Consider the following 27,895-nt stretch of genomic DNA (forward strand, 5'->3'; position numbering starts at 1 on the left):
AGGCTCTTCCTGCTTTTGTGCCTTCCCTTTCATATTTCAACATTATTTTTCTTCCCCACAATGAGGTGGTAAGAAAATATGTACAACCACAGAAATGAAGCAACGTGCTGGAAGGCACCAATAAATATTGAACAACTAAGTTTAATATGCTAAGCTGTCACAATGAATTTGCTTACAAAATTTGTACTGTCCTGTCAGTGAATAACTATATAGTCTCCAAAGAGCTATTCTCACCTACCTATTTTCTTTCAAACTTAATTGCAAATCTTTCTCTAACCTTGCTTTAGCCTTGCTTTTATGTCAGCAGAGTATCTGCCAGGTTTTTCTTGTTTATTGCAAAAGGTATTGCTGGTGGACAAAGGTAGGAGAGGCTGTACTAAATTCCTGTAAGAGTTTTTCTCTTCATAGAATTACTCTCAATTTTCACTTTATTTTATAGACTCATAGAATATTTTTAGGTTGAAAGGAACCCTCAAACTTCCCTCTTTTGCTTTTATTAGGTAGAAACTTTGGACTCGTGCTGTGTGAAGTATCAAGCAATACAAAGACATGAAAAAGCATTAGTGGTTCTGAAACTTCAGTGGGCTGCTGCTGGTTTAGGTAGTTAGTCCCTGCCAGCCTTAGGGGCCGGGCACCAGCTTTGTGAGGCCTGAGCAATTCTTACGAGCTCCTGGGCAGGAGGTGCAGGTGGTCAGGACAGGTCTGGCTTTGTCTTGTAGCCCAACAGCCAAATAATGCAGTGTCTGAGCGAAAAAACAGTTCTCCACTTAGAAGTAAAGGAGCATTGTGACAGTTGTGTGTGTATGGAGCTTGGTGCTCAGCTCTCATTTTACATACTATTTTTTTACCTCCTGGTGAAAGCTTAATTTATTATTTAAATTAACACAATTCCAGAGTACAAATAAAACCACATCATCTTATTTCTTTTCATTTGGAAAAGAGCCTGGTGAGATGCTTTGCTTTTGTTAAATATATATATATAAATATATTAAAAAACATTGCAACCACTGCTTTTGATGAAAGAAGGCAGTTCAAAAAGGCAAGTCAGTTGCTCTTTAAGCTGACAGTGTTATAACAATTACTTAAAGAACAGTGACTCTTCCCCACACCACATAATCAACATTGCCTTGATTTCAGAGAAGTTTCTTAGTTTGGCTTTGACAATTAATGGCTTATTGGCAACTCCTGGTTAATTATTCATGCAGACATAAGAATGCTTTTCCTTAACTAGCCTTCTAAGCAATATAGTTATCAAAGGAATTATTCCTGCTGAAATATCGGTGTCATGCCACAGTCTGGATCAAAAATTTTAAACTTCAAAGTAAGGGGGTTTGCCTGTAGGAAGAGTAATACAATGCTTTCTGATCATTTCTCTGATTAGATTTTGAACAAGGACAACCTTTTACAGTTCTGCATTTCTTTAATTGTGTATCTTACCTAAACCAGGATGTACCTTCACTTTTCATGTCCCCAAAACCTGCAAAATCCACAGAAAGTCTGTGCCTGCCCCTTCCAGGACTGGATGGTCTCTTGCCTCTTATGTTCCTCCCAGCAAGGCCGAGCCACTGCCAACAGTGAGGCTGCACCCAAACATCAGTGCAGCCTGGGAAAGCAACACAGCAGGTTTCCTGAAGGAGTTGATGGCTCTGTTTCTTGGCCAACATTTCTTTTAACCACTCTTTATTTAATGAGCTGCCTCTGTGGGATTGCACAGATGAGGCTCGTCTCTCCCCTCGAGGATGGCAGGGCCAGAGTGAAGGCCGCAGAAAGCCAGTCAGCAGTTCATAGCTGGTTCACACTGTAACAGCTTCACTGCTACTGATATTCAAGACCCATCTGGACACCTACCTGCACAATGTGTGCTAAGGAAGCTGCTTTGGCAGGGGGTTGGACTCCATAATCTCTTGAGGGCCCTTCCAACCCCTACAAGTCTGTGATTCTGTCATCTGTGTGGTAACAACCTGGTCACAAGAAAGCCTCTATTTAACTGATTGCTAAAGGCTTTCCCTATGTACCTCATGGCCTAGCTAGAGAGGAAGAGAAATGAAAAATAAATCATGAACATAATGAGCTGCAGCCTGCACTTTCTCAAGGATGCAAAATGTCTGATGGTGCCTCTGATTCTCAAAGGCCTCAGAGCGCAGCTTTCTGCTCTGGCAGAACAGCCACGTAACATCAGTGCAACACACATTGGCATTCCCTGTCTCAGGTAACCAGACTTCACCTTTTTCTTAGAGGAGCCTTAATTAGCGTCATGGTATTTGATTTTTGGTTACACTGAAATATTCATATCCTTCCTGGTTACAGCTCAATTTCTTGACCTTGCACTTACCTGGTATACAGAGCGTTACTGCTGCCTGTCTTGTTGGAATCCTGTTTATAGGACCATACACCACTGAGAGATTAGGAGCTAAAAACAGCAGGCAAAAGTCACTACTAATAAATGCAAATTAATGCTCACTGGAGAAAAGCCATTTCTATATATACACACTGATGTAAATTAAATTATTTAGTAACCTTCAGAATAGCTGTTAATGTTAGTGGACAGTTCTGTGGAATGGCAGCTCGGCATTCAGGGCTACTTTAAAAAATAAATTAGGAAGTTGTAGGAAAGAATGATGAAAAAAATCAAAGCATAATTTTGGCAACATGTACATTTGTGGTGGGCCTGCATTTTGAACATCAGTTGTAGCAGAACTAGAAAATCTAGAGAAAAGCAACAACGAGCAGAGATGTGAAACGCCTTCTGTACAAGATAGTACTAAGCTATGGCTTTTCCTCTAGGAAAAGAGGCAGCATTTGGAAGACACACTACAGGCTTGGAAATTCTTGAGTGGCACAGGGAAAACAAATAAGAAACAATTGCTCATCTCTTCTCATAATTTAAGAGGCAGGGGGAATTACCTGAAATTGTTGGGTTGCAGGTTTAGGAAATGACAAAATGAATTGATTTTTCCTGAAAATTAATTTGTGGAATCCACAGATACTCAGCATGGTAAATCCTAAAAGTTTAGATGGAAAAAAAAAATAAAGCACAGGAAAGGCATTCATGGCTATTAAGCACATTAATAGAAGCTCTAACATAAAAAAATCAGTGGGAAGGATATAATGGGAAAAGAGCATGGTGCAGCCACGTTGTTCTTCCATGCCTCCTGCAAGCATCCACTGCCAGCAGCTGCTGGACACGATGCTGCACAGCGCGGCCCAGCGCCACCAGGATGCCTCCCTCCTGGGAGCTGTCCACACAGGGTGGGACAGATGCATCTTCCTGTGGCATTTCAGAAGCATCTGAACTGCTATTTTATTGCTGGGGGAAAAAAAAAAAGCTGAGCTTTTGTTAATATGTCATGGGGGCAGCATGAGAGGAGTTGTCTGCACTGCTGGAAAGGCTGTGCTGATATTCCACGTCTCACTTTCAAGCTGAATTCCTTAAAATCAAAGCCGCAAAACAACTTGTCCAGGTCGGACAGGTTCACAGCGGCCCATGTGCAGCTGCATGCTCAGGAACTGACCCCCTCTCACTATCAGGTGACTGACATGAGCAAGCTCACAAAATGCCACCACAAAGGTGAAGGTGATGGCTGAAGCCCCGGTGTGCCAGGCCAGAGCTGCAGTTAGGCTGTCCCTGTCCTGCGCCTCGTTCTTTCTGTGTTCAGACTTAGGCTTGCTCAGACCTAAACTACCAGGGGAACAACTGAGGAATTCCAGGTGTGGACTGACAGACCTTTTGGGTGGAATCATTCAATGACAGGAACACTTCCATGCACATTGCGTGAGTGAGTCAGTTCATCATTTTAATGAAAACCCCTCTTTTCCTTTCTTATCCCTTTCTCTTCCACACTGGCTGTCCAGAGAGAGAGGAGGTTATGGATTACACCATGGGAGTAAAAGGTTTGATCCTGCAAACCCCAAATGGAAGCTTTTGTGTTGGCAGGATCTGTGCTGCAACTAACATTGTATTGTTGTTGCAAGTCTGTTTCATGAACTGCCAGGTTTTGATTTATCCTTTAAAAAACATCCATGGAAATACTGAAAACTGAATTAACAGTACTTTAAAGCAGCATTAATCTCACAAAACATGTTCAGCATCTTTCCATGCTGTGTTGCCATCGGGTGACTGGCACAATCCAGTAAAATAATCCTGAAGAGCTTCTTGAAGAATATGCTAGGTAGTTCTGTAAGGACAGGAAATTACTCAACAAAGAGAGTACAAGAAGCATGCTAAAATACCAAAGTACTTCGTAAAGACTAGGACACAGAATGAAGACAAGCTTTCCTTATTAAATTTTTTATTAAAATGGAGCTTTTTTTACATATTTAAAATACTTTATATCCAAATTATGCAATATTTATGAAAACAATTGTATGCAAACACTTGCATAAAAATATGTAAAATCACAGCTAAGCAATATAAAGCAATATATAGCATGTTCCAAAATGTATTTCAGGACTATAATACCTGAGTTTTTGATGAGCTGGTTTCCTGCATTTCACTGATTTTCAACAGTTAAATTTCATAGTGTATCTGATCTTGTATAAAGCACTTCTTTGGTTGGGAGAAACTGCATGGAAAAGGCAGAGATCAAGCAGAGATTGTATTCAAGGCCTGTCTTCAGAATCTTCTTCCACATGAAGATCCACTCTTTGAGATGCTAGGAAGGACTCCCATGTAGCAAGGCACTTAAAAAACAAAACCAAAAAGCAAACTATAGATCCATACAAATATAGCAGACAGATTCCTGGTAGTCAAGGAGGAAAAAAAAAAACCCCAGAATACATATCCATTGTCACAAGCTGCTTTTGTGGGACTGTGGTTAGAGCAAAATATGGTTTCCTAGGCAGCTCAGTGATATGCAAAATGTTAGCCAACATGCTGAGTGAGCTGTAAAGGTCACTTTTACATTATGACAGGCTCACAGTGTGAGCACTGTAATTGTATGTGTTAGCATGGAAGATGCTAACGTTAATTATGCTCTTCTTTAATCTCTCCCTTTAGTTACAGGCAAAGGTTTCTTCCAAATAGAAAGCGTGCTGTCAGGCACGGTTCCCTTGTAATCTCTGTGGATTCCTATTGTATACCCAATTTTCCTTCCAAGTTAAATGAAAACATTTTTCTAAACACGCAGAGAATTCATTTTTCCCCTGAGTAATGGGAACGAATTGGGACCAGAAAGCCAGGGGGTGGGGAAATTGTGATCCTTACAACAAATGGCATTTCTCTCCTCATGGAAAAATACATTTATAATTGTACAAACTTTTTTTTATTTTATTTGAAGCACCAAAACTGTAGGCAGCAAAATACTTTTTTAAAAAATAATCCCCAAATGACTTCTGTTCAGTTTGGCTTAAGTGAGTGTTGGCAGCTTGGCAAACCATTAGACATCACAGATCAGTGTTGAGAGTCATGGCAAGGCCATCACTGGGTAACCTGTGCTGTGCTGATGTTTGTTACCCAAAGTAACAGTTACCACTATTTCAAGCCTGTCATTATCACAGGGCAGGTAAACTCATACAATAATTTTTATTGTTTTGATGCTACTGAAGAAAAACACTGCCTTGAAAGGGAAATGTTCTAATCAAATTTTGATTTATACACTCATACCTATTGCTCTTGACAGTTCAACTTATATACTACTTACTGTACATAGTTTTTTCATGATGAATCTGAAATATTCACAATAAAAAAACCTTCTGAAATTTCTTAGGAAATATCTTCCTTTGTATTAAAACCTGGACAACAGACTGCATTTATCTGAACTTTGAATTGAATCAGTACCCTGAAAAAAGCATCATTCCCTAATTGAAAACTTTTGCCATAAGCTATTCACAGTAAGTTCCTATGCCCAGCTACAATGAAGTACCTAGCATCCAACTGTCAATACTCAGTAATACATGGAAGGTGCACTAGCATTCATGCTGCTTGAACTTACAGCCACCTAACACTCTCTTATGAGACATTTCTTGTGAATGATGTCAAGACTCTGCCATCAAGTATGTAGATTTAATTGTATTCCACTAAAAAGCTTAGTTCCTGGTGTTGTTGCATAGCTGTGTGCAAGTAGATGAGTGGGAAGACCTCATAGTCACAAATAAAGTCTAAGCTCAGAGAGCAAAATGAAGGAGACACACAGGATGGCTGGAGCTGGGGGAGTCCGTGATGACTCAGAGATGTGGAACCAAGGACACCCAATAGGATTATTGGTAACAAGAAACAGAAAACAAAAGTCATCCATGATTATGTCTCTCAAGACATAAAAAAGTAAAGGATGTTGGTCTGCAAGATAACAAGAGAGGTCAAAACAGCCAACTGGCCTAAGAGATCACAAAGACAAAAGTATCAGGGACCTAACTTCTCCATAGGTTCTTAGTTGTTATCAGGCATGTTACAGACTGTCCCTGCTATTCATACATTGAATGGAAACCATGAATCTACTCCCCCAATCTTTCTTTTCTGTTCTTGCTGGCAAAATCCCCAACTAGCTTCTGCTGCTTTTGCACACAACATTGTGCTGCTGTTCAGTGCCCAGCTAAGGTTTGAATTACTGTGAATAAGAGGGCAAGATTCGTGTGGAAAACTGCTTTCTCCACTGACTTCTTGGAGAAATGTTATTTTTAAATGGTAAAAAAATGAGGTAGAAATGGTGAAAATGGTGTCAGCGTGAAGAGGGATCTGCAAGTATTACAAACTGATTTCTGATTTACAAAGTCTTTTTGACCTTTTGTATGAAGCCTTTAAGGTTTGATCATTAGATTCTCCCCTACTTCATGTGGCACTGTCAGCTGAGTCTGAGATGCTTGAGCTGGAAGGTGGCATCTTGGTTTTAAAATGTCAACAAGGCAGCTGCCAGCAATGTGTCTTCACTGTGGTGCTCGGACTCAGAGTTCTGTTTGCTAGAGCCCAGGCTGGATTACTATCCTAGAAAGCTGCAAGGCACATCTGTTCTCCTCAGTTTTATCTAGGTGTGGGACAAGAAATGATGACTGTTTCTTCAGACTGTGTCTTTTGTTGGCAGCGATGGACTTTTTTTCTGAATGGCAGTTTAATTTATGGCAGGTAACTCCATGTTCTGTAATTGTGTAGTTTCAGTGATGTGCATTAAAACACATATATCAGCACTGGCCAGAATGTAAAAATGGTTTCTGTTCTCTTTGCAGCACTGAGCCAAGCTGCACGTGTTAAAATGCAATCACAATATGTTACTTAACCAGAGAGATACAATCTACTGAAGTCTCTCCCGACAAAGATGCAAAGCATTTTGTTCAGGTACACAAGTTATTCAGTTTTTTAATTTAATCCTTATTTATATAACCAAAAGACATTTTCCAAAATGTAAGAGCAATGGTGTCTCATTTCCCTGTCAGACATCACAGAGCCGATACAGCTGACAAGTTTTATAATTAACCACACCAAAACAAAACTAGGTCTCTGTGCCTTAGGCTCAGGCTTTTTATACTGTGAAGCATGAACTCCATGAACGACACTTGGTTAGTGATGTGTATACTTCAGCACTATTACTCAATGGTTTTACTTCGTTCCGTTGAAACCAGGGATCTAAGTAGAGGATCAGGCAGCTCTCACAAAGGAGGCAGAAAGAGAAAAAGAAGAAAACCCAAACCCAGGAAATTAAATGTGCATGCCTAGGATTGAAATTCATAATCCAATTACTTGTAAAAGCCCAGCAGAAGACATTAAAAAGCCTAAATACACAAAATGAAATAGCAAGAGCTTAAATAAGGCTACTTTACCTAAAATATTCTGATTACCACTGCAGCTCACACATCTATTCTGCAACAGCCTTTTTAGAAAAAAATAGGAGAAAGGTTTTCATCAAGTACAATTGCCTGTTTAACTGAAAAAGAGATCTAAAAATAGAATGTGTAGTAGGGACGATAACAGAAGCAGCGTGTCACATGCCATGTGTGTTTCTGTTCCAGTTCCCTCATTTCCATGGTTGATACCTTAAAAATACCATTTATGATGGCATTTTCTGAAAGGGAATCTGAAAATGAAGCCCTGTGCATGTTCGAAAGACAGACAAAAAATACTGCCATAGTTTCAGGGTGCAAGGAAACAAAAACTAGAGTGCAAAGAAATAGCAATTTCCACTATAAAAAAGTCTCCCTAAATGTATTTGGAATAAATTTTTATGTTGAAGTGAATGAAGGCTGAAAGAGAGATCCTGGCTTTGAAGAGACATGCACAGAGACAAACCAGCTCAGCCGTGTGATGAAAATCATGATGAAAATCACATGAAATTTGTTAGCTAAATTCCCAGGCATTGCTAAGGTAGGAGTGGTCAACATGCATGAGCAGCTACCTTTCTGCTACGCAACCAAATGACTAGTTAAATGCATCACTACAAAGCCCTCTAGGGCAAACAACCAATCTCATCTATTTTTCTACAGCTCACATTAGATAGAGAGGTACATAAGGGCTTTGGAGTTAGAGGGGAGTTGCTGCAATGGGGAAGGAGCATTGTTTCGCCCTAATGAATCTTCTGGATCAATTTATGCCTGTACAACAATGTAGGTCAGAGAAATAAACTAAATTGTGCTTGAAATAGTTAGGAAAATCAGGAAATTATTTATCATTTTGGAAGAGTAAGCCGTTCCAATACCAAAAAGGGCCTCACAATATAAAAGATAACTTTAGCTTTTTATCTGATTAAGCTGCAAAGGTTTAATGGGATTGGTTTGACATGTGAAAAATAAAATTAGAGGCTATGATTTAAAACAAAGGCTCAGACATCCACAAGGAAAAACATGTTCTTTCAATGCCAAAACTAATTAAATATCATCCTATGTTGTGAAAAAAACCCCACCAATCTTGCTCTATTTGCGAGTGCCTCGTGAGCAGTGGCAAATGAAACTCTGGTATATTTGCTGGATTTATAATGTGTAACTAGTCTTTGGATAGGGCTGCAAAATCCAGCCACTTATTCAGGTGTTTTCTTCTGAATAGAACAGGTTAAAAAAGTTCTTTGCTGATAAAAATAAAAGTGCTTCTTTTTCTTTTATGATGTAAATATCCTAGAGGCTACAGGAAATGCAGAAGAAAAGCAAAAGGAAAAAATTAGTAAATGTTCAATTTCTCTTTGAAACTAGTTTAATGTTGCCAGGTTTGGTTTTGCTAATTTGCACCAGGAACACTGCAGACATGCTAGCTAAAGCATAATACCACCACCAACAACTTTGTTTCTTGTTTTGGTTTTAGTAATGCTGCATCTTTAGGGCTCTACAGAATATCTATACCTAACAATGAAAATACTCCAGGTGACCATCAGATTTCTCCACTCTAAGTTCCACCCTGCAGACAGTTTCTGATTTCAGCTGTTAGACAGATTCTGGACTGAGGTGTGAGTTTTCAGACAACAGTGTCACCCACAGGGCATGGGGAAAAGCAATAGAACAAAGGGTACGATGTTAACACATACTTCAGTCAACTGCTCCCTGTAAGGCAAACAAGTGGGAGCTGTTGGCTTCAGAAAAAGGAGTCGAGTTCTGGATTTTAAACAGTCATCTCTATTTTAGCACTGCATTCACAGTCATTATTAATGCAGTGTGTTATTAGCTTTAGGCCTTTGTGGAATACAGAGAGACTTAAGTTTGTATTTTAAAACTCTTTTCCAGAAGCAAAGTAAGGAAGTAGAGAACTCTATGGAACTGCCAAATAATTGGTCAGTCATGGTCATTCCTGGCTACTAAGTGACATATTTAAATGTATTATAACATAACATAACTTGTACATGATCACAGGAAAGCCTTCATTCTCACAGTTCTGCATAGGAGCACCCTGTAAATTTGCAACACTGGGCTTTAATTAGTGCCTTTGTTACCACAGCAATGAGATACACCAAGAGATTGGTGACTGCACTGCTGTAGAAACAAAGGAACCCTTCTTATTCAATTGCATTAAACATAGATAGTGAATAAACCAGAAGGCTACAGAAATACCCTTACCTGGTTTAATTAGTAAATCCAGAGAAATATAACTCCATGTAACACTAAAGTAGCACTTTGTGTGATGTGAACATTACAGCTTAAGGGGGATGTATTCTTCTGTGCTAGCTAAGTGATGCTTGAGAAGTTGACAGCTGAATCCTAAGGCAACTACAATTAGGGAAAAATCCAAACAAATGCAAGGTCGTACTCCTCCTCCTTATGGTGACAAATGGGAAACTACACTTTAGAAATTCCAGTGCACTTTGACACACTGCTATGCTTTACTTCATCACACTGGCTTTAGTTCGATAACGTCTGGAAGGACTGGATTCTCTACTGCAAAAGCCAACAGAAAATGTGAGATTGTTACTCTGTAGTTCTCAGACATGTAAGGGATGCAGAGAACAGCCACTACCAGGAACAGTTAGTAACTCCTGGGGAGGTTGCACACCTGGGAAATGAAGTCAGCAAGGCTGAGCACCAGCATGGTAAAACACTGCCATAGAGAAGGGAATGGGACACTGCTCCAGGAGAGGGAAGAACACGAGTTGCACTGGGGTGGGGTGCTGGGGGGAAGGTGTGGAAAGGAGAAGCAGGTAGTGACTGAGTAAGGAAGCAGATGAGTCCTTGTGGGAGATGGACAGAAGGGCTGTGCAACTGAATCATATCCATGGCATCAATGGGGTATGGGGGTAGGGAAAAAAAGCAAGAAATAAGATGAGGAATGCTACAGCAAGAAAAGGATTAGTAAGCATGAAATGGTGCATCAAAAGCATGAAGGAGTAGTTTAACTTTGGACCTGTGAGAGAGGGTTAATGATGCAAGGAGTGGCTGAACAAGTGAAAAAACACTGTAACAGGCACTGTCCTTGTGCATGAGTTTAACGAGGGAGGCTCAAACTATTATCTTTAAGGTAGGACTTTGTTTTCTACTGAAAGTGTAAAAATCATACTCTGATTCTCAGGTTTGTGAGATTCCCTTCCTGAAGGTTCCCTTCCAAACAGCAAAAGCAGATGCCAGGGCTTCTTTCTGCTGTTGTCAGGAGTGCATTACACACCTGTAGTTTGTGATCCAAGGGCCTCTGCCAGTAATGACTTCTCCAATAACTAATCATCAGCATTAACCACAGGTCTCAAATAAACATACACACTGTGGATCAAAAATCCCAAGCCAATATTAATTTTGTATAAATCTCTTAAATGTCAGCATTAAAATAATGATTTTCTGCTAAAGCAGAAAAAAGCCTGGCAAGCCCTCACTCTGCAAAGAAGGAGCGATGCAGTTAGCACAGCGTTTCCTATTACTGCAACAGCTGCAGGAAAATAAGGTATTTTCTCAAAAATCTACATCAACTGAGATGTAACAGCAAAAACAGTTTATGCAGATTTCACTATTGAGGAAAAGCACCAATAAAGAGTAATGCCTCAGTATAAACCATTTTGTCTGTTACTTCAGAGGCTATTTAAGAAGAACCACTGGCAGTTACAGAGGTAGCTGAGCCATCCTCTGCAGTCTGTGACTTATGATAGTAATTTCACATACAGTACAATCTTTGGCATTCTGAATTAAGATTCTAATTCAGCAAAAAGCATCTGTAGACAGGAAAGAGGACCAAAGAATTATTTTTGTGTTTTAATTTAGCTAATCATTCATTAAGAAAATATTCCAGTATATTTAGCACTGTTTTAACGTACATATTGCTGGTATAGAAGTCAGAGATCAGCAATATCTGAAGAAAATGTGAGAGGATGCCAAAAGCTTCCTGCCTGATTTCAGAAAATATTTTGATCTTAATATGTAACAACAGATTGTCAATGTCCATGCATCTCACAGACTGTATGTTAATTAATTAGACTTGATGATCAAGAGCTCTGTCTTTTCAATTATGTTTTAACAAAATGATTTGTGAAATCAGGACACTGTCATTGGCTAACAGGCAATCCATAAAAAGTTCAAAATACAGGATTGGAAGTTACAGATGTCAACATGTATCTGTGAAAATCTGGAATTTTTTATTAATAGATGGCTTAGTGTATTCCAATTGTTTCCCCAAAATAAGGAGGAATCCTTAAAAAAAATTCACATCTGGGGTGTTTTCAAAACACACACTTCCAGCACCAACACACTCCCCCTGAGGAAACCTGGCAGAATGCTTAACATATTTTGTTACATGTTTTTACATTCTCTTAGTATCCATTCTTGTAAAAGGGAATCCTTACCAGGAATACCAGCTGTGGCATTTGGGTGGAAGGTAAAAATCTAAGTTCAATCACTTTTCTTTCTGAAGTAAGAAGTTTTAATTATAAAAAGATTCAGTGCACTGATTGTGTACACTTGCAGCATTTATATTTTTACAAGTGCAATAAGCTTTTTATATTGACTTCTCAAAACTGTATTGTTGTTCTGTATCCTTGTGAAGTCTGATTATTTCATGAAAGACCATTCCTCAGAGAAACAGCAAAGAGGACTTTGTGAATGTGCTGTCTGAATGCTTTCCTCATACAAAATCATTTCCACAAGTTTGAGCTTTCCAGAGGGCTTGTTCATGCAGTTGCAGCAAAAGGTTTCCAAACTGAAATACAGCAGCTGACACTGAACTGAAAAATATGTTCCACATGGTTGTGGTTAGTAAACCAAGAGTGCCCTCTGTCGATGATGGACTCAGGACCAACCGCTTGGGCACAAATAAAACACATTTTGCTTCGAACATGTCAGATTAAGGGTAACTGTCTCCCTCTCCCCACAAAAACTAACGCTCAAGTCAGCACAAATCTGAACTGAAATGCAAAAACTCCACTTTACAGATGACCCGTGGACTTCTCCACCAAAATAATCAATGAAAAAGTAATATTGCTCTGAGAAAGTGTTTTACCTCTTCATAGTAACGGAGGTTCTTCTCAGCCACGTTAGTGAACGTTGATCTCATGTCACACTGCATGTTTTGCTTCCACCTGTCCCAGTCAGCTTTCAGAGCATTATTGGCACACTCGACTTTGTCTTCAAGTTTCCCGATCTCTTCTGAGAACTAAATATGAATTGCAAACATTAAAAAGTAGTAATAAAATCACCACTTTGAATTTGAAGTGATTGAAATCACGGGATTGTATTGCAGGTAAGCAGGACTGCAGCACCAAGGCTGGTAGTTAATTTCACTCAGAAAACCATTCCCCAGGGATAAATTGAAATTTTATTCCTAATCAATAATCATTCCCCAGGGATAAATTGAAATTTTATTCCTAATCAATAACATGGTACAATTTCCAAAATATTAGTTACAGAAATTCTAGCCCAGAATTAAAAGTGTTGCTGAAGATACTTTTATTGACTGAGAAGCTTCAGACTCTGGCACCTCTTTACTAGCACTTGACAGTAGTACATCTAAAAAGGGAAAATGTAGAGGGCTTTACTGCAGCAGAATCAACTTAAACCAGTTAGATTTGGCCCTAAAAACTGAGACAACCCAGAAACAGAAACTTCGATAACCTCAGAAGAAACCAGAAAGGGCAGAAGACAGCAGAAATCAAAAGCACAAACTTTCTTGCTTGTCACCTTGCCATCCTTTCCTGTGGAACTAACCTCTGTGTGACCACGTGAGGGAGAGAGGAATGCAGAAGCAGAGAAAGAAATAAAGCCAAAGGACTTCTGCAGAGAAGAAACTCTTTCACAGCAGTCCAGGATCAAAAACCTTGAGGTCTACTCTACAGATGTTATTTTCTTCTAATTACTGTAGATGCATAAAGTGATCTTCCAGTTGCTAATGGAAATGAGCAATTGGACAGGCGCCCTCTCTTTATGAGTCTTCTAGTCTTCCCAGTGACTGTGTTACCTATTGTAACGTTTGGTAATCGGTTGTGTCAGTTCTGGTTGGTACCCAGTCACAGAATGAGGGCCATCTTCTGCCTGTGTTCCTGTCCATACCTGTTGTCCTTTGTCTTGTCACTGGGCACCACTGAAAAGTTCAATTATCTAGCCAGTCCAGTAGTCAAACTATGGACAAGGATAACTTCAACTATCAACACTGTGTGCAATATGAAAATGCTAATCCAAGTCTTTAAATGTAGGGAAATCACCTTTAAAGGAATTACAGGGTATGTTACTAGGTAATTGCCTTTTCTTCAAATACCAGAAACGAATGCACACAGAATACTGAAAACAGTGAATAGTTTTAGATGATTTGGAGTAGGAAAAGCAGCGAATCCATTTTCTGCTTTTGCAAGAAGTCCCTATATGGGAATGAGCTAGGCTACACAAGTAAAGAACTCTGACTTACAAGTCCTGGCTGTGGCAGCTTCCCTTTATCTTGTTCTTTGTATCTTGAAGACACTATTTTACAGTATGTTTTTGTCTTGCCTTTTCTAGGAACTACAAATTTCTTCCATGGTATAGTCACAACCTGACATGGACAGGCAGACTCTGTTCTACATCCCTGCCTGGATATGTGATTTAAACATTGTCTCTAAAGCCCAAAAGAAACTTTGTGTTATATTAAAGCAAGGGTTGGGCTTAAGGTCTAAAGACAGAATTATGACACACTTCTTCATCTCAAGTAGAGAGGGTTTTGGGTTATTTTTGAAATGAAGCATATATGCCACCCTCTTCAGCTGCCATGACAGCAGAAATCAAAGAAGAAAGGTTTGGTCTCAACAAAAACACCCACCTCGTCTGTTCCTCATTTACAAAGTGTAAATTGTTACAGTTTATGCTGAAAATGAACTATGATTCTGAATCCATTTCCTTGCATTGCTCTCAGCGAGGCAGCTGGTGTGCTACGTCACATCTCGCTCAGCGATCTGCAAAGCCAGCGCAGTGCTGATCGGACATCAGACCGCGGGACAGGGAGGTGGGGGACAGACACTGCTGGGGCAGAGCACTACAGGACATGAACAGTGTGACCTGCAGCCAAACAGCCCTGGCCCAACACCCAAATTACCTAGAAAGTGACACGGCATTTTACACTATCCTGCTGTGCAAAATACCATAAATTTCTATCTGCTGCATGAATTAATCCCACAGCTAGGCAATACAAAATATATTCAGAATGTGATAGCTTCAGCATTTCATCTCTTCACTACTCAGTTTCAAGCCTGAACACTAGAATCCTTAAGTTAGAATTTAGTGCTTCTCTGGTTCTGTCAGAGCACATTATACCAACCTGTTGTCAGAATTACTATCAGCACTAGTGGCAGCACCAAAACTGTTAAAATCTCCCATACCATGAAGGGATGCACTAGCATTGCTTTGTATGCCCTCAGAATGGAGTGTGGGAGTGACAGAGCCATGAACTCCAATGTCTTCATAGCCAGAGCTCTGGAGGTAAGAAAGGTCTAGATAAGCAGAAGTCTTCACAAATATCTCTGTCAGAGCCCACATGCAAAATCAGGCTCCAGTCCTTCCACACCCTAAAGAACCTCTGTCTTCATGGGCTACATTTTGAAGTGAGGGACAAAGTTTTGGCTTCTCAGCAACGCCATAAGATGCAATTGAAAAGTGGCAGAGGCACAGGTCAAGAAAACGTTCTTTCCCAGCCAATGAGCCTGACATCTCATAAGGTTTAATTAGTGATTCCAGCCTATTGCAGCTGCAGTGACCTTGGGGATGTTTTGTATTCTGCTGTATAGCCTCCTGTTTGTTAAATCATTTAATGTTTGCCGTGACCAATGCTAAAGATCTCACAGCCTTTTATTAGCTCTAATGACAGTCTGAGATTCCTCATCTATGGTGGAAATGTACTTCAAATGAGATTAGAGTTCATGCCACTCATTGTCAGCAGAATTTCTGGCTACTAGATTGCACTGACAAGTTCAATCTGACATCTATGAGATTATTAGATGCTACATGAGTTCTTTAGGAATAGCAATGTGCCAAACTCGGTGTTTGACACCAATTCCAGTAACAGCACCTGTGTTATGACCACCCTTTATTCTGAAATAAGTCTGCTTGGAAATGTTGGCAAAATATTTCAACACTTAATAAAATATAAAACATAGTAAAAAATTATTAAGACAACAGTTAATAGTTATTTGAATGGTTGAAAATAGCAGTACACCATTCTCTGTGGCCTAACTATCAATAATAAAAAAGGCTTCAACTTCTAATCAAGAAAAAGACTTCAGGATACAGCTGCCACTCAATTAGAGAACACAGGCTATTATGATCCGATTAGACCAACAGACATCTGTTCTACTGCTTTTGTGAGACTGCAAGGAGAATCAGGCTCTCAGAAATGTAACTTTTTGAAATGAGCAAGAAATAGAGAGGTTGGAAAGATAAAGCAAAGGTCTGATCACCCGGGTAATCACACTGTCCAAAGGCTTTTACCAAAAGGGTAAACACAGTTTTGGAAACACAGAAAGAGTGAAAAAAGACCAGATTCTGCAAACTGGTCTCAGAATTTTACTGGAAGCAAGAACAAGCACCTCATTATGGAGTAAACCGGTGTCAATATCCAATCAACGTGGTACGATCAATACTACGCTAAAGAAAAACACGTTCCTTTTTGTCCACAACAGTTCAGGAACAGCAAGTGTACCTTGTCTGAGGACTCCACCAGATTACAGCAGAAAGACCTTCTGAAAAGAGCACGTCCTGCTGGGCAGTGTTCCCTTCCCTGTGGTGGCCAGCAATGCCTGGCTGCTAAACAAGCTGCGTGGGACTGGAACTCGTCGCTGAACCGCTCCGAGCAAACGCAGCTGAGTTCAGCAGGTGGCCAACAAGCCCCAGAAACGGGAAGCGCTGGTTAAAAGGGACGCAGCGGTCAGAAGGTGCTGTCACTAGCTGCATACAAGTAACTGACAGACAGCACTCCTTTCGGCCTGATTTAATGTGCAGAATCATAAAATCACACAACATCTCAAGTTGGAAGGGGCCTATAAGGAGCACTGTGAATATATACAGTCCCTTTACAGGCAGTGCAACGAATGCTCATGGCACGGGGTGCTGGAGACACGAGCAGGCTACAGGAGGAGCCCAACACAGGACTGCCCGTGCACTGCCAAGGCAGCATCAGGCCTCCAGCCATCAGAGGACTGGGACCTGCTACCCCAGCTCCCAGGCTAGGGGCCTTCTCCAGCTCCCCGTCCACCATACAGTTGATAACAGCCTCAAACCTTGTATATAAAAGGAGAAAAAAGGACAGGTGAAGCAGCAGATAAAGTAGAGAAACAAAAAAAAACCCTCAGATTAGAGAACACAAAGGTGGTGAAACAAGAGGACAGTGTAAGTAGACAGAATTTCTACTTCAGAAAAAAACAAAACCAGATTTACTTACTGTCCCACTGCAGCACACAGAGGCAAAATGTTACAAAATATACCATAGCCATCACAGATAGAGGACAGCAGTAATATATTCGTATTTATTTAGCTCAGTGACAAATAAAAATAAGCATTTCAAGTGCCAAAAGCTATCTAAACAACTCATCTTTACATGAAAACTAATTAAGACAACCCTAATAAAAAGTATCTGAAATGTCAAGGACTTCCTCCTTTCATGTACTAAAGAGTTCCAGTGATTATTATTTAGTCATCTTTATGTATTATTTCCAGTGTAACACTGTTTGTTAACACCACACTAATAGGACATTCCTTAGGCTGGAGAGTGAGACAGTAACACAATTTTTAAATGGCAATACCCACCCCAGAAGTTCCCTTTATTCGGCCTGTGGAGCCTCACTGAGGGGTGAGGCTCCACAGGCCGAATGGGCTGCCAGGTACTTTCTGACCTCACTAGAACGAATGAAGGTGTCACAAGGAAACATCCCTGGGCCCAACCAGGTGAGACAGAAGCCTGAAAGAACAGAATCCAGAACTTTCTATTTTAAATAACTTTAATGAACAGCTCTGCCCCCTACATCAGTGGAGCAGCAGGTACCAGAGCACTACAGCAAGACTTACTTTCTTTTAACTTCAGTATGGAAGGAAACAGAAATGGTAAAAATAAGCTGTGGTACTGTCTATGTTGCCAAAACACTGTGGTCACCCACTATGACCAGGCCTTTGCTCCAGCAGCCTATCTACTAAATCTCTGCATCTTTCTCATGACTGCCTTTGCCTGGCATGTGTAGCTACAAAGACCAAATCATCTCAGAATGAGAATTATAGAGGCACTGTGGAATCAGAAAGCATGCCCTGAGAGGACATGCTTCCTTCAGAAGATCATCTTTTGCAGTTACAATAAGGCCTGGAAGACTTCAGCTTTCTGTACATACTCACCAGATCCTTTTCTGTCTTTTTATTGGCTAAAGCATCAACTTTGGAGTCAAGCTCGCCTTGAATTTGGTCTCTCCTTTTCAAAACACCCTTAATATAGAAAAACAAACACAACAGAAATGTAAATGGCACCAAATTTTAACCATCTATTCAGAAAACCATCTTACAACTTGTCTATTGAATAAGGCAACATCACAGAATGATGCCATTTAATACTTCTAACATGATACATGTACTTTCCTCAAGAAAAAAAAAATAACAATAATGGAAGACTTATTTTTCAATACATGTATTTTACCTGAGGTGTTTTCCAAAGCCAGTGCTGCAAGAATCTGCCATTCAGAAGCAGGGAATATGTGACCATTCTGAATCTCAAAACCTTTTACATTACCTTGCCACAACTGGTTTTACTGCTTCTGCATATACTGCAGAGATTTTCAGTATTCACCTCTAGCATAGGGCGTGTTGAAACAGCACAGGGCACAAGCAGCTCTCCCTTCTCTAGCTGTCTCTATGTGACCAAGTTCTCTTTGAAATCCTGTCACTTTAACAAACTTAATACAATAATTTAGGAGGGTAATTTTCATGTAATTTTTCAGTGCTTCTTTTTGAACAGGTACTCACTAGAAGAAATTGGTAAACCTGACTTTGGGCAATTCTGAGTAATAGATTAGTAATACATACTAATGCTGGTAAATCTGTGTTTCAACAGCACAGAACATCTTTTGGTTAGATAAATACAGAAAATGTTTAGCTTTAAGCACAGAAGCAAACCAAGTATATCTGGAAGAGCTTTCCTTTGTATTACAAATTATTTCTCTTTTGTACTATTTCTTTTGCTGCTTTAAAAACTCTTGTAGTGACTATTTGGCAACTTTTATCATAGTTACTCCTTAAAGTAAGATAAACACAATTATTTTAATGTGCTACAACTATAGACAAGTGCTGACTTCTCACAGCAAACAGAGGGACAGTGCTTTTAAAACATACTACTATACTTTTACAATTTTTGGTGTAATATTTAAGGGTGCCCTGCCACAAAACCCTCATGTAGGGGGGGCAAAAACCAATTTATTGCTGCAGTTTGCACCCTGAGACACAGCATTACTCTGCACTCCCCAGATTTGTTCTATGAGTCATTTAGGAAGGAGCCAATCCAGATCTAAGTATTTTAGCTATGAATTCATCTCTTTCCCCAGGTAAGACTGAATTCCTAAGACTGGAAAGTACAAAGATTGTATTGTATTGACCACACCTTCCTTGGCACATTGGTGCATGACCTTGGCAGCACGGCACAAAGGTCCCTGTGATGAGGGGTTAAGCACACCTCTGAGAGCAGGTTTTACTAGTGCATGACTTCCCCCATTGTATTTTTATCCTGACTAGTAGTTCCCTCTCCAAACCGTGAGAGGGAAGTAAGCTGTAGGAAGAATAAAAGAATCACCATGACTGAAAGGAAAGGAACAGTTGCAGAGCAGGAATAAACTGGTGGAGGACATTTTCCTCTGGACAGGACCTCAGGGCAGCCTAGTGCAGCATTGCAAGTGTTGCATGAACACTGCCAGCAGAAAATGCAGTGGGCAACAGCTGCTTGCAACATGTGCATGAAGAGCCAAGCAGGCACTCAGGGGTTTGGCCACAGAAACCTCTCTGTGCTCTGGACAAAAGAGAGCACCTGAGAAAGGGTGAGCCAGGCTGCAGAGTAGAAGGCAATGGGCAGGCAGCATCTCTTCAGTAGCACGAAGGCCAGGAGCACTCATGGGCAACACTTCTGAAAAATAAGTTTAGAAGTGGGGGAGAGGAAGAAGACCAGCAATTGCTAGGATGGGAATATCTTCAGACCTTTAAGCAAAGCTGTACCTAGCCCCATCTACTTGCAGGTACGTGTAAATAATGGAGCCTGTGAGCTGAGGGTCATTTTGCATGGTCTCTCTTTCAGTGAGGCTGCTGTTTTAAAGACAACAGTCACTGCAGCAGTAATTCTTAACCTCTCAGTAGCTATGCCTTACTGTGAAATCTGCAATGCCCCACACAGTGGCAGAGTTACCTTGGGTCTTGCTCTGACTTAGGGTGTGGGCTCCCAGCAGAAGGGCAAGAACAGAAACTTCAGCTTGCATTGCTCAAAGCCTGGACAAAGAGGGTTTTGTAGACACATTTGGCTTTCTGGAGGCAGCACAGTGGGAATTATGATATGAATTCAGTTACTTAATTGTGTTGATTATCCGTCAGCACTGAGTTTATCAACTCTGTAGTCAGATTTTCTACATTGTCTCCAAGAGTAAGAAAAGTGTGTCTTAAAGGCAACTGAGAGCATCAGCTTATGGCAAAGACTAACACATGCTTATGTAATAGCACAGGCACTGGAAGTTCCCTGCTGTTCTGAAAAAAGAAAACAGAGTTTAGGAACATCTCCTAGAAAGGGAAAAACCTCTCCATTCCTTTTCCCCCACACAATCTGTTACTCCATGAATTCCTATTTCAGCAGTGTCAGAGGAGGTCTTTCTCAGCTGCTGTTCCCCAAACCTTTCCGTGTTCCCACCTCTCTGCTACAATGATGGCAAAACCAGACACTCCTCAGACAGCTACCAAGGCTGCTGGTCATGCAAACTTATCAAGCTCTTCTCCAGAAGGGCTGCCTCTTGCCTGATTCACAAAGGAAACAGGGCCAACCAGATTCTCTGCGAAGGGACAGCCATCCCATGCTGTGCACCTATAGTAACAATCATTTTCATCAAGTACAAATTTCCTTCTAGACTTTGGCAGTAAGCCAAGTGCTATTTACCCCCATGTGGAAGCCTGAAGGAAACCTTACCATCAGGATTTCACTGTAGAGAACGTATTCATGCAAGATTGGCAGCAGGTTTTCTGAGAGCCCTGCCATTCGCTTCTCCGTAGCCTTGCAGCACTTGTCGATGCAGCTGGCAACACCTTTTAGGGAGTCTGCTATATCTTCTTCTGATGCTGACCAGAGCGTGTGGATGGGGCCATATTCCTTCATTTCATTGAAGTACTCTTAACAGGAACATACACCCATGTTAATCTTTTGTTCATTAATAGGTATCTAAGAGATACTAATTGCAACCTCCTACCTACTGTCAGGAAAGCGAGAGACTGGGGCTAATGTTTAAATTTGTTCAAGTGACCAAAATAAGTAAACTGCAGTTCATTGTATGTGAATAAACTAATGGATTAATGTATTGTAATTAAGTAGTTCCAAGGAATCTATCAGCAGAAGCACCCCAGTCATTCCAAAAGGACATAGACACTCAGGCAGACCTGAAGAGTTGTATTCACATCACCCAATGACCTGGATTATTTCATGTTGTCTTCATACAGGGGGAGAGGAGCTAGAGCAGCAGACTTGCCTCTACGGCCTTGAACTCCTCTGCTGCAGTAATGCTCTGAACCCTGTCTCAGTTGATAAAACTGGCAGCCTTGGTATGTCCCAAAAGCTTCAGAAGACACTGAAGTTCACTCCAGTTCTGCAGGCACTGTCTCCTTCAGTAGTTTTTATTAATCTGAATAGAAAGATATCCTACATATTATTTCTCTTAGGTCTCTAGGCCAAGTGATAATCTGAAAGCAGAAAGAAAGCCCAGACTTCACTGTGTGGTTTGGGAGGGGTGAACTTGGCCAAGGCTGGATATGGTCTGGAAGCTGCATGTTCACAGGAGGGTACTGTGAACACACTGGTCATGTACTGAAAACACAGTCCCATCACAACTGAATTTATAATGAAGAAATATCCAAGAAAAGATGCAAAGCAGACATGTGGCATGAAAAGTGGAACATTTACTTTATGGTTTTTTTTTACTTTGGGCAATAAAAAACCTCCATGGAAGATGTAATTAAGAATCCCATGTGAAGTTACTGCAGCAGGAATGTTCTCTGAATCACGGCTATCAGCAGTTCATATTCAGGACAGTGCAGCCCTGCATACAAGTGTTCTGCCAAGTGCTATTTGGAAAATCTAGAAAGAAAATATAACTTACAGCATTTGGGACCATGTCAAAAATCATAAGGTTTTCCAAGAAATATTTTGGCACTGATGCCTTGAACCTACAGACCACAGCCAGCTATTTCCACTGAAATGAATGGTATTAAAATGAACTGTTTTCACCAACATGCATTTTCCTTTCAGAAGACCCCCTCCAACTTAGTGAGGGGACACTGAGTTCTGGTGCTGCACAATGAAGAACAAGGGCTTAGTTATTAAAGAAAACAGTGCAGCTCTTCAAATTATATTATATAGACAACAAAATCCCTCAAGTGTTGACCAGTGGAAATTCTGCTGAACAGACCTAGTCTGAGACCAGGGTGAATCTCAGAAAGTCAGTAGTTTAGCACTGCAAGTAGGTGTGCAAACTGCTGTCACTAAGGAAAAAACTGAGATTAAGTCATCCTCTTAAGAAAACTCTAACAGACACAGTTGCCATGACAGAAATTATGGCAAACAGTAAAGCTATTAAAAATAGATCTATTTGGTCAACAAAGAAGAAAGGTGCAGAATGAAGCAAACAAACAAACAGAGATGTTGAGAGCTCTGTAATCTAGCCAGCATTATGCCTGTACAGGATAGCACAGCAAACTCTGACTATTCACATTCCACCAAAAGTACAAACCAAAAGGTCATGCAGGTTTCCAAAAAGCACAAGTAAAAAGATAGTCATATGTTTTCTTCTAAGTTCCTTATCAGGTAGTTCAGTGACATGTTAAAGCTCATCCTATTAACAAGTTATTCAGACTAACTTGAAGGTCTGCCTAAACAAGGACCATTATAAAAATCAGAGTATAAACACAAGTCTTCCTTTTCCACTGCTTGCTGGACAGAGTATTTTGTCCAGCACAATGAAAACTAATTTACTTTTCCAATAGATTAATTTCTTAAATGAATAAAGTGGAAAATTTCTACTTACCCTTTTCTTCCTTGTAAATTCTATGAGCTATTTTGTCTAGGACATTTATTTTCTGACTGAAGGTTTCCATGTAACCGTTCATTTCTGTAAACATTTCAGGACGATTTTTCACTCCTCCTCTTACTGAGGAGGCTACAGCTCGGACGGTCTGTCCCATCCTGCTCAGCAAGCCGGGACCCTGCTTCTTGTGTGAGGAGAGTTCCTAAAGACACAACAAGCCATGTTTACTTCCAAGTGCTTTTGTAAATTCCCTGAAAATAATGCAATCTGGAAAGCTTTTTTTTTTCCTTTCTACTTCCTTTTTAAACAAAACCACATACATAAGCCTCTGAGCATCTTTTTAGTGTATAAATACTACTTTAAAATTCTTAGACCAGTGTCAGAATGGGTCCAGTCACGTGCTTGTATTAGCTAAGCCTTTCTGGGCAAACACAAGCATGCTGTGTATCACACTCTCACAAAGAATGATTAAAGATGGCAGAGAACCTTTACCCTTTCATCCTGTAGGGTGAGTTCCCTAGTCTGCAATTTAGCCTTTTGAACAGGAACACAGAGGTAATGATTGCAGAAATAAGTCATTGAGAAAAGCAAACAATGTCCCCACTGTAAGAAGTAATCCATCTATTGTTTTTGTAACCCTCTTTACATGTTGCTAGAATAACCTTTACTGAAGTTCAGAGGCAGACTTTTCTGAATACAAAACTCCAATTTTCAACTGGACACATCTTGCAAAAATACCACAGGAAATTCAAAGGCTGTATTTTTCTTTAATGAGACTAGTGTAGCTCTAAAAAAAAAAGCAGATGAAAAAGACTGTGCCATGCCAAAAAAAAAAGAATTCATTTAAAATACTACTTTTCATATAATCTTGGAAGCGTATTTGTACACCAAAAAACATGCAGAGCTGAAAGGATGTGAATCTGCCACAAAAATCCAAAATGCAGCAACAAAATCTCCTTCAGAAAGTAGAGCAGTATTTATGGCCACATGCATGATTACCAAAAGCACAGAAGAAAAGGTTATCTCAGAGGATGAATATTCCATATATTCCCTGCCGCCTTCTGACACGTCTGTAACAAGCCGTGGGAGGACACTATTGAACACTGAGCTAGGGAGACGACTGATAGACTCTACTAGCGCAAGGTGTGGTTTCCTGTAGCTGTAAATAAAAATAAAGTCATTTTACCCAGGCCTGTGCAGTAAGAAAAATTTTGAAGTCTTCATTAAAAGTTAAAGTCGGATGATCGGCGATACGGTTCAAAAACTTATGTAAGGCTTTTCTCCGAGTCTCAATGAATTCGTCACTAAACCGCTCCACCATTCCTTTCATTATGAATTTTTCAGGCAATGGCTAAGGAAAAAAAGAAGAAATATATTGTGTAATTTGCATAATGTTAGGGTGTGACACTAGCTCTTCTGCTTACTAAAACCCACAGGTATAAAAGTCACCATACAAAAAACCATTACAAAGTTATATTCAACAGCGGTACACCATGGTCCTTGTAGCACCCAATGCAGAAGGACAAGTACAACTAATAAGGACATAAATTACTGCAAATGGCACAATTACAAATATAAGAAATACCTTTGTGGGATTTTTAATTATCACATAAATATAAAGCAAATGAAAATAGGTTGGTTTAATGCTTCTGAGGCTTCAGAAATTGAAGAAAGACCTCAAACATCTCTGTATATAAAACTGAAGTGATCATATAAATAGAAAGACCTCAAACATCTGTGTATATAAAACTGGAGATATCTTATAAATAAATAAAAACTTAAGTTTTAGCAAACGAACAGGAATAATCAGTGTTGGATGTGCTTCTTCAAGTTTGCTCTTCAACCAAAGGAAATCCTGATACCGTCTTCGAACTTCATACTCGCTGGAATCAAATTCACAACGTGATGTCTGAAAAACAGAGGCAGAAAAAACAGGCCCATCTTAGAATACCAGGAAAAGGCAACAAAAGAGGTTCAGATTTTGGAGAAAACTGACTACTTGAACAGAATGCATGCATATTGTGTTTTGCCAATGTCATTTGCTTGCTGTTTTTTAAAGTGCAGTGACTGACTACTCAAGGAGATAAAACACATTCCGTTTTAGCAAGAGATCAAAGTTCTATTGTAAAAAATAAAATAAAATAAAATAAAATAAAATAAAATAAAATAAAATAAAATAAAATAAAATAAAATAAAATAAAATAAAATAAAATAAAATAAAATAAAATAAAATGCCAGCATTAAACTTCACGCAGAGTGACTGATAAGAACTACCCTACCACACTGTTTCCAAAAGGCTTCAATAATTATTTTAGTGTGGCATTTTTGTTTACGCAATCACAATTATGTCCATTACTTTTAGGGCATTTCTTTTAAAGTGATTAGTAATCTACTAGTGAGGAAAGTCCATTTTTCAGCATTCTGAAAAAAAACCCCAAATAGCTGACACGGGTCCTTGGGACCTGCTGACACTAGTCAACCATCCCCCCATTGAAAACATGAAAACTTCAGCATATCATAGCAATAACACTTCTGCTCTGCTTAATGGATTCTGCGTTCCATCATCAATTCCAGTTTTGTAGCCCTTTGTTAGAACTTGCCAGCAAACCTTTAATGCCTAGGAAAAATGCTTATTACAGTGTTGCAAAATTGTCAGACCATGAGATTTATTTTATCACTGCTCTATCTTCTAGAATCAGGCCACAAAGAGACCGTGTTTTCATTAAAGTAATGCGTGCTGTTTAGCATTCATTGTTGCACAGCCATTTATAATGCGATGCAAGTGAATTCTAAAAACCTCAAAACAGGCTTTTGTAATCTAAACATTTTTGAGGGCTGAATAAATTTTTTTCAAGGTATGTGGGAGGAATGCTATTACTTTATCATCAACAACCAGCACTTCAAATTAAATATGATAAGAAAGGATAGAATAGATAACAAAACCAAAGCAATCCACCTTCAGCCCTTCCATACTTGCCTGAAGAAAAAATGTTCTTGTCTACAAAAACATGCATAAAGTGAAAATTATTGCTAGCAACCTAACGAAGATAACTCTCTTCCTAGTCTTTAAATATTTTATGAAGAATTGATATCTCCTCTTATTTAAGGATGAATAATTCCCATTTGAAAATTTGGTTTTAAATGAATCTTTTAAAAAGAACTCAAAGTAAAATAAATTAACAGTGCGATTCTCAAAATGCAGCCTGCAGAATATTTGCTGGTAATCCCAGAGGAGCTGTCTAGTCTCACAAGGCTGGCTTTCTCCCTTGTTTCCACTCAATAATTTGTATCCAGGACAGCTAAAAATACACGTAGTTGTTTCCTAATACGACTTTTTCATTGGAGAAGTGTGGCAGTCGCCTCAGAAATCATAAGCACCTGTAAACAGGGAACAAATGTCCAGGGGATAGCAGACACTGTAGTGACAAGAGAATGGAATCGGAAGACTTTATGCAGGACAAATGACTGTCAGCCAGCAAGTGATCCAAAAGTCATAAGTACTTAGTCTAATTCAGTGCCTTTGACCTGAAACAGTCTTTGCACTGTTTCATACTCACTAGCAAATGTTATTCTCCTATAACTGATTTGGCTGCTGAGAAATCATTAGCCATTTTCTCAGCATACCAAACCCAAGCACGCACTCGTGTACACTTCCACTGACATCCTTTTTTCAGAATCTACTGCACAGTTTCACACAGTTCTAGTGGTCAATAACTCAGCCAAACCAGAGGACAATTTACATGTCGTCCTACCCCAGCGCATGATACGCGACTGACGCTGCGACTGCTGTTACCAGGGTGCGCCACTGCCGCCGTGTGAGACTTGGTGCTTACCTTGGTGACTACTCTGTACGTAATAAATGTTTCAATGGCTGTAATGTGGCTTTCGGGATCGTCGACTGTAATGAAGAGATCTCTTAGTTCTGGTTCATCTTCAAATTTATACTGGTTTATCATCGATGCGGGGGATATTGGCACTGAAGGGCTGAATGAGTTTACCTCAGCCAGTGATGTATCCTACAGACACGACATGAGAACATCCATATCAACACATCTTTATAGGCAAACAGACCTATCTCAGGTGCTAAAATGGCAAGCTTTTAAATAGTCAGGTGAAACAGATAAAACATATGGCAGATGAAAGAATTACATAGTACATGGCAAATCTATAATCCTTTTCTGTGTTTGTTTCAGTAAGAAATGAGATTTATTCTAAAACTGATGAAAGAGAAAAATGCCCCCATTTGACCAGGGTGCTATGCATAGAGAGCAAGAGAATTTGCCTATGAATGCTAAAATTAGTTACAAATCCAAGCACCCAGTAATTGGGTAGGATACTTACCAGCTTTATTCTAATTATTAGAAGCCAGTTACTGAGGACTTACAAAATTTGAATTATCTCTAATAACCTGGACAGGGTGGATAAAAAAGGGATGATTTTAAAAGAAAACAAGACAAAACCCAAATGAGAATTTTTATTGGAATTGGGTATTTCAGCGTGCATACACTTTAAAATAAAGTTTGAAATGGAAAACTTTTACAGATACATAAATTTAAATATTTTTAATAAGAAAAAGTGTAAGTAAGGATGCACCTCAGATTTTTTTCCTAATTTCTAAAAAGACAAACCACTGTTTTGCTGAAGTGGAAAACCACTTTTGGATAGCATCAACCACTTCCACCACAGGTCTCTAATAATATGTCCCCATAGCCGCAGCTTCTGCTCAGCGTGTTCCATGGTGAACACTCAGAAGCTCAAAACTGAGTGGAAATTAGGAACAGGCAAAAAATAAAAAATCTCATTTTCTTTCTTAGATGAAAGTCCAGATGAGA

General features: G+C 39.7%; 1 protein-coding gene across 1 annotated transcript in view; it reads right to left on the minus strand.

The window, feature by feature from the left end:
- Window positions 1–4,304: 4,304 nt before the first annotated feature.
- SNX7 (sorting nexin 7) overlaps window positions 4,305–27,895 on the minus strand; it is a gene marked incomplete at its 5' end in the record, with an annotated part of 29,008 nt that continues 5,417 nt past the window's right edge. The window contains 8 exons of the mRNA XM_084266189.1: window positions 4,305–4,680; window positions 12,815–12,967; window positions 18,151–18,237; window positions 20,960–21,159; window positions 23,064–23,265; window positions 24,250–24,414; window positions 24,862–24,972; window positions 26,897–27,079. Of these exons, the coding sequence (XP_084122315.1) occupies window positions 4,600–4,680; window positions 12,815–12,967; window positions 18,151–18,237; window positions 20,960–21,159; window positions 23,064–23,265; window positions 24,250–24,414; window positions 24,862–24,972; window positions 26,897–27,079 (1,182 nt within the window). The 3' untranslated portion in view covers window positions 4,305–4,599. The remainder of the gene's footprint in view (window positions 4,681–12,814; window positions 12,968–18,150; window positions 18,238–20,959; window positions 21,160–23,063; window positions 23,266–24,249; window positions 24,415–24,861; window positions 24,973–26,896; window positions 27,080–27,895) is intronic.

Source organism: Gallinula chloropus, assembly GCF_964237585.1.
Source record: "Gallinula chloropus genome assembly, chromosome: 6".
Classification (NCBI taxonomy): domain Eukaryota; kingdom Metazoa; phylum Chordata; class Aves; order Gruiformes; family Rallidae; genus Gallinula; species Gallinula chloropus.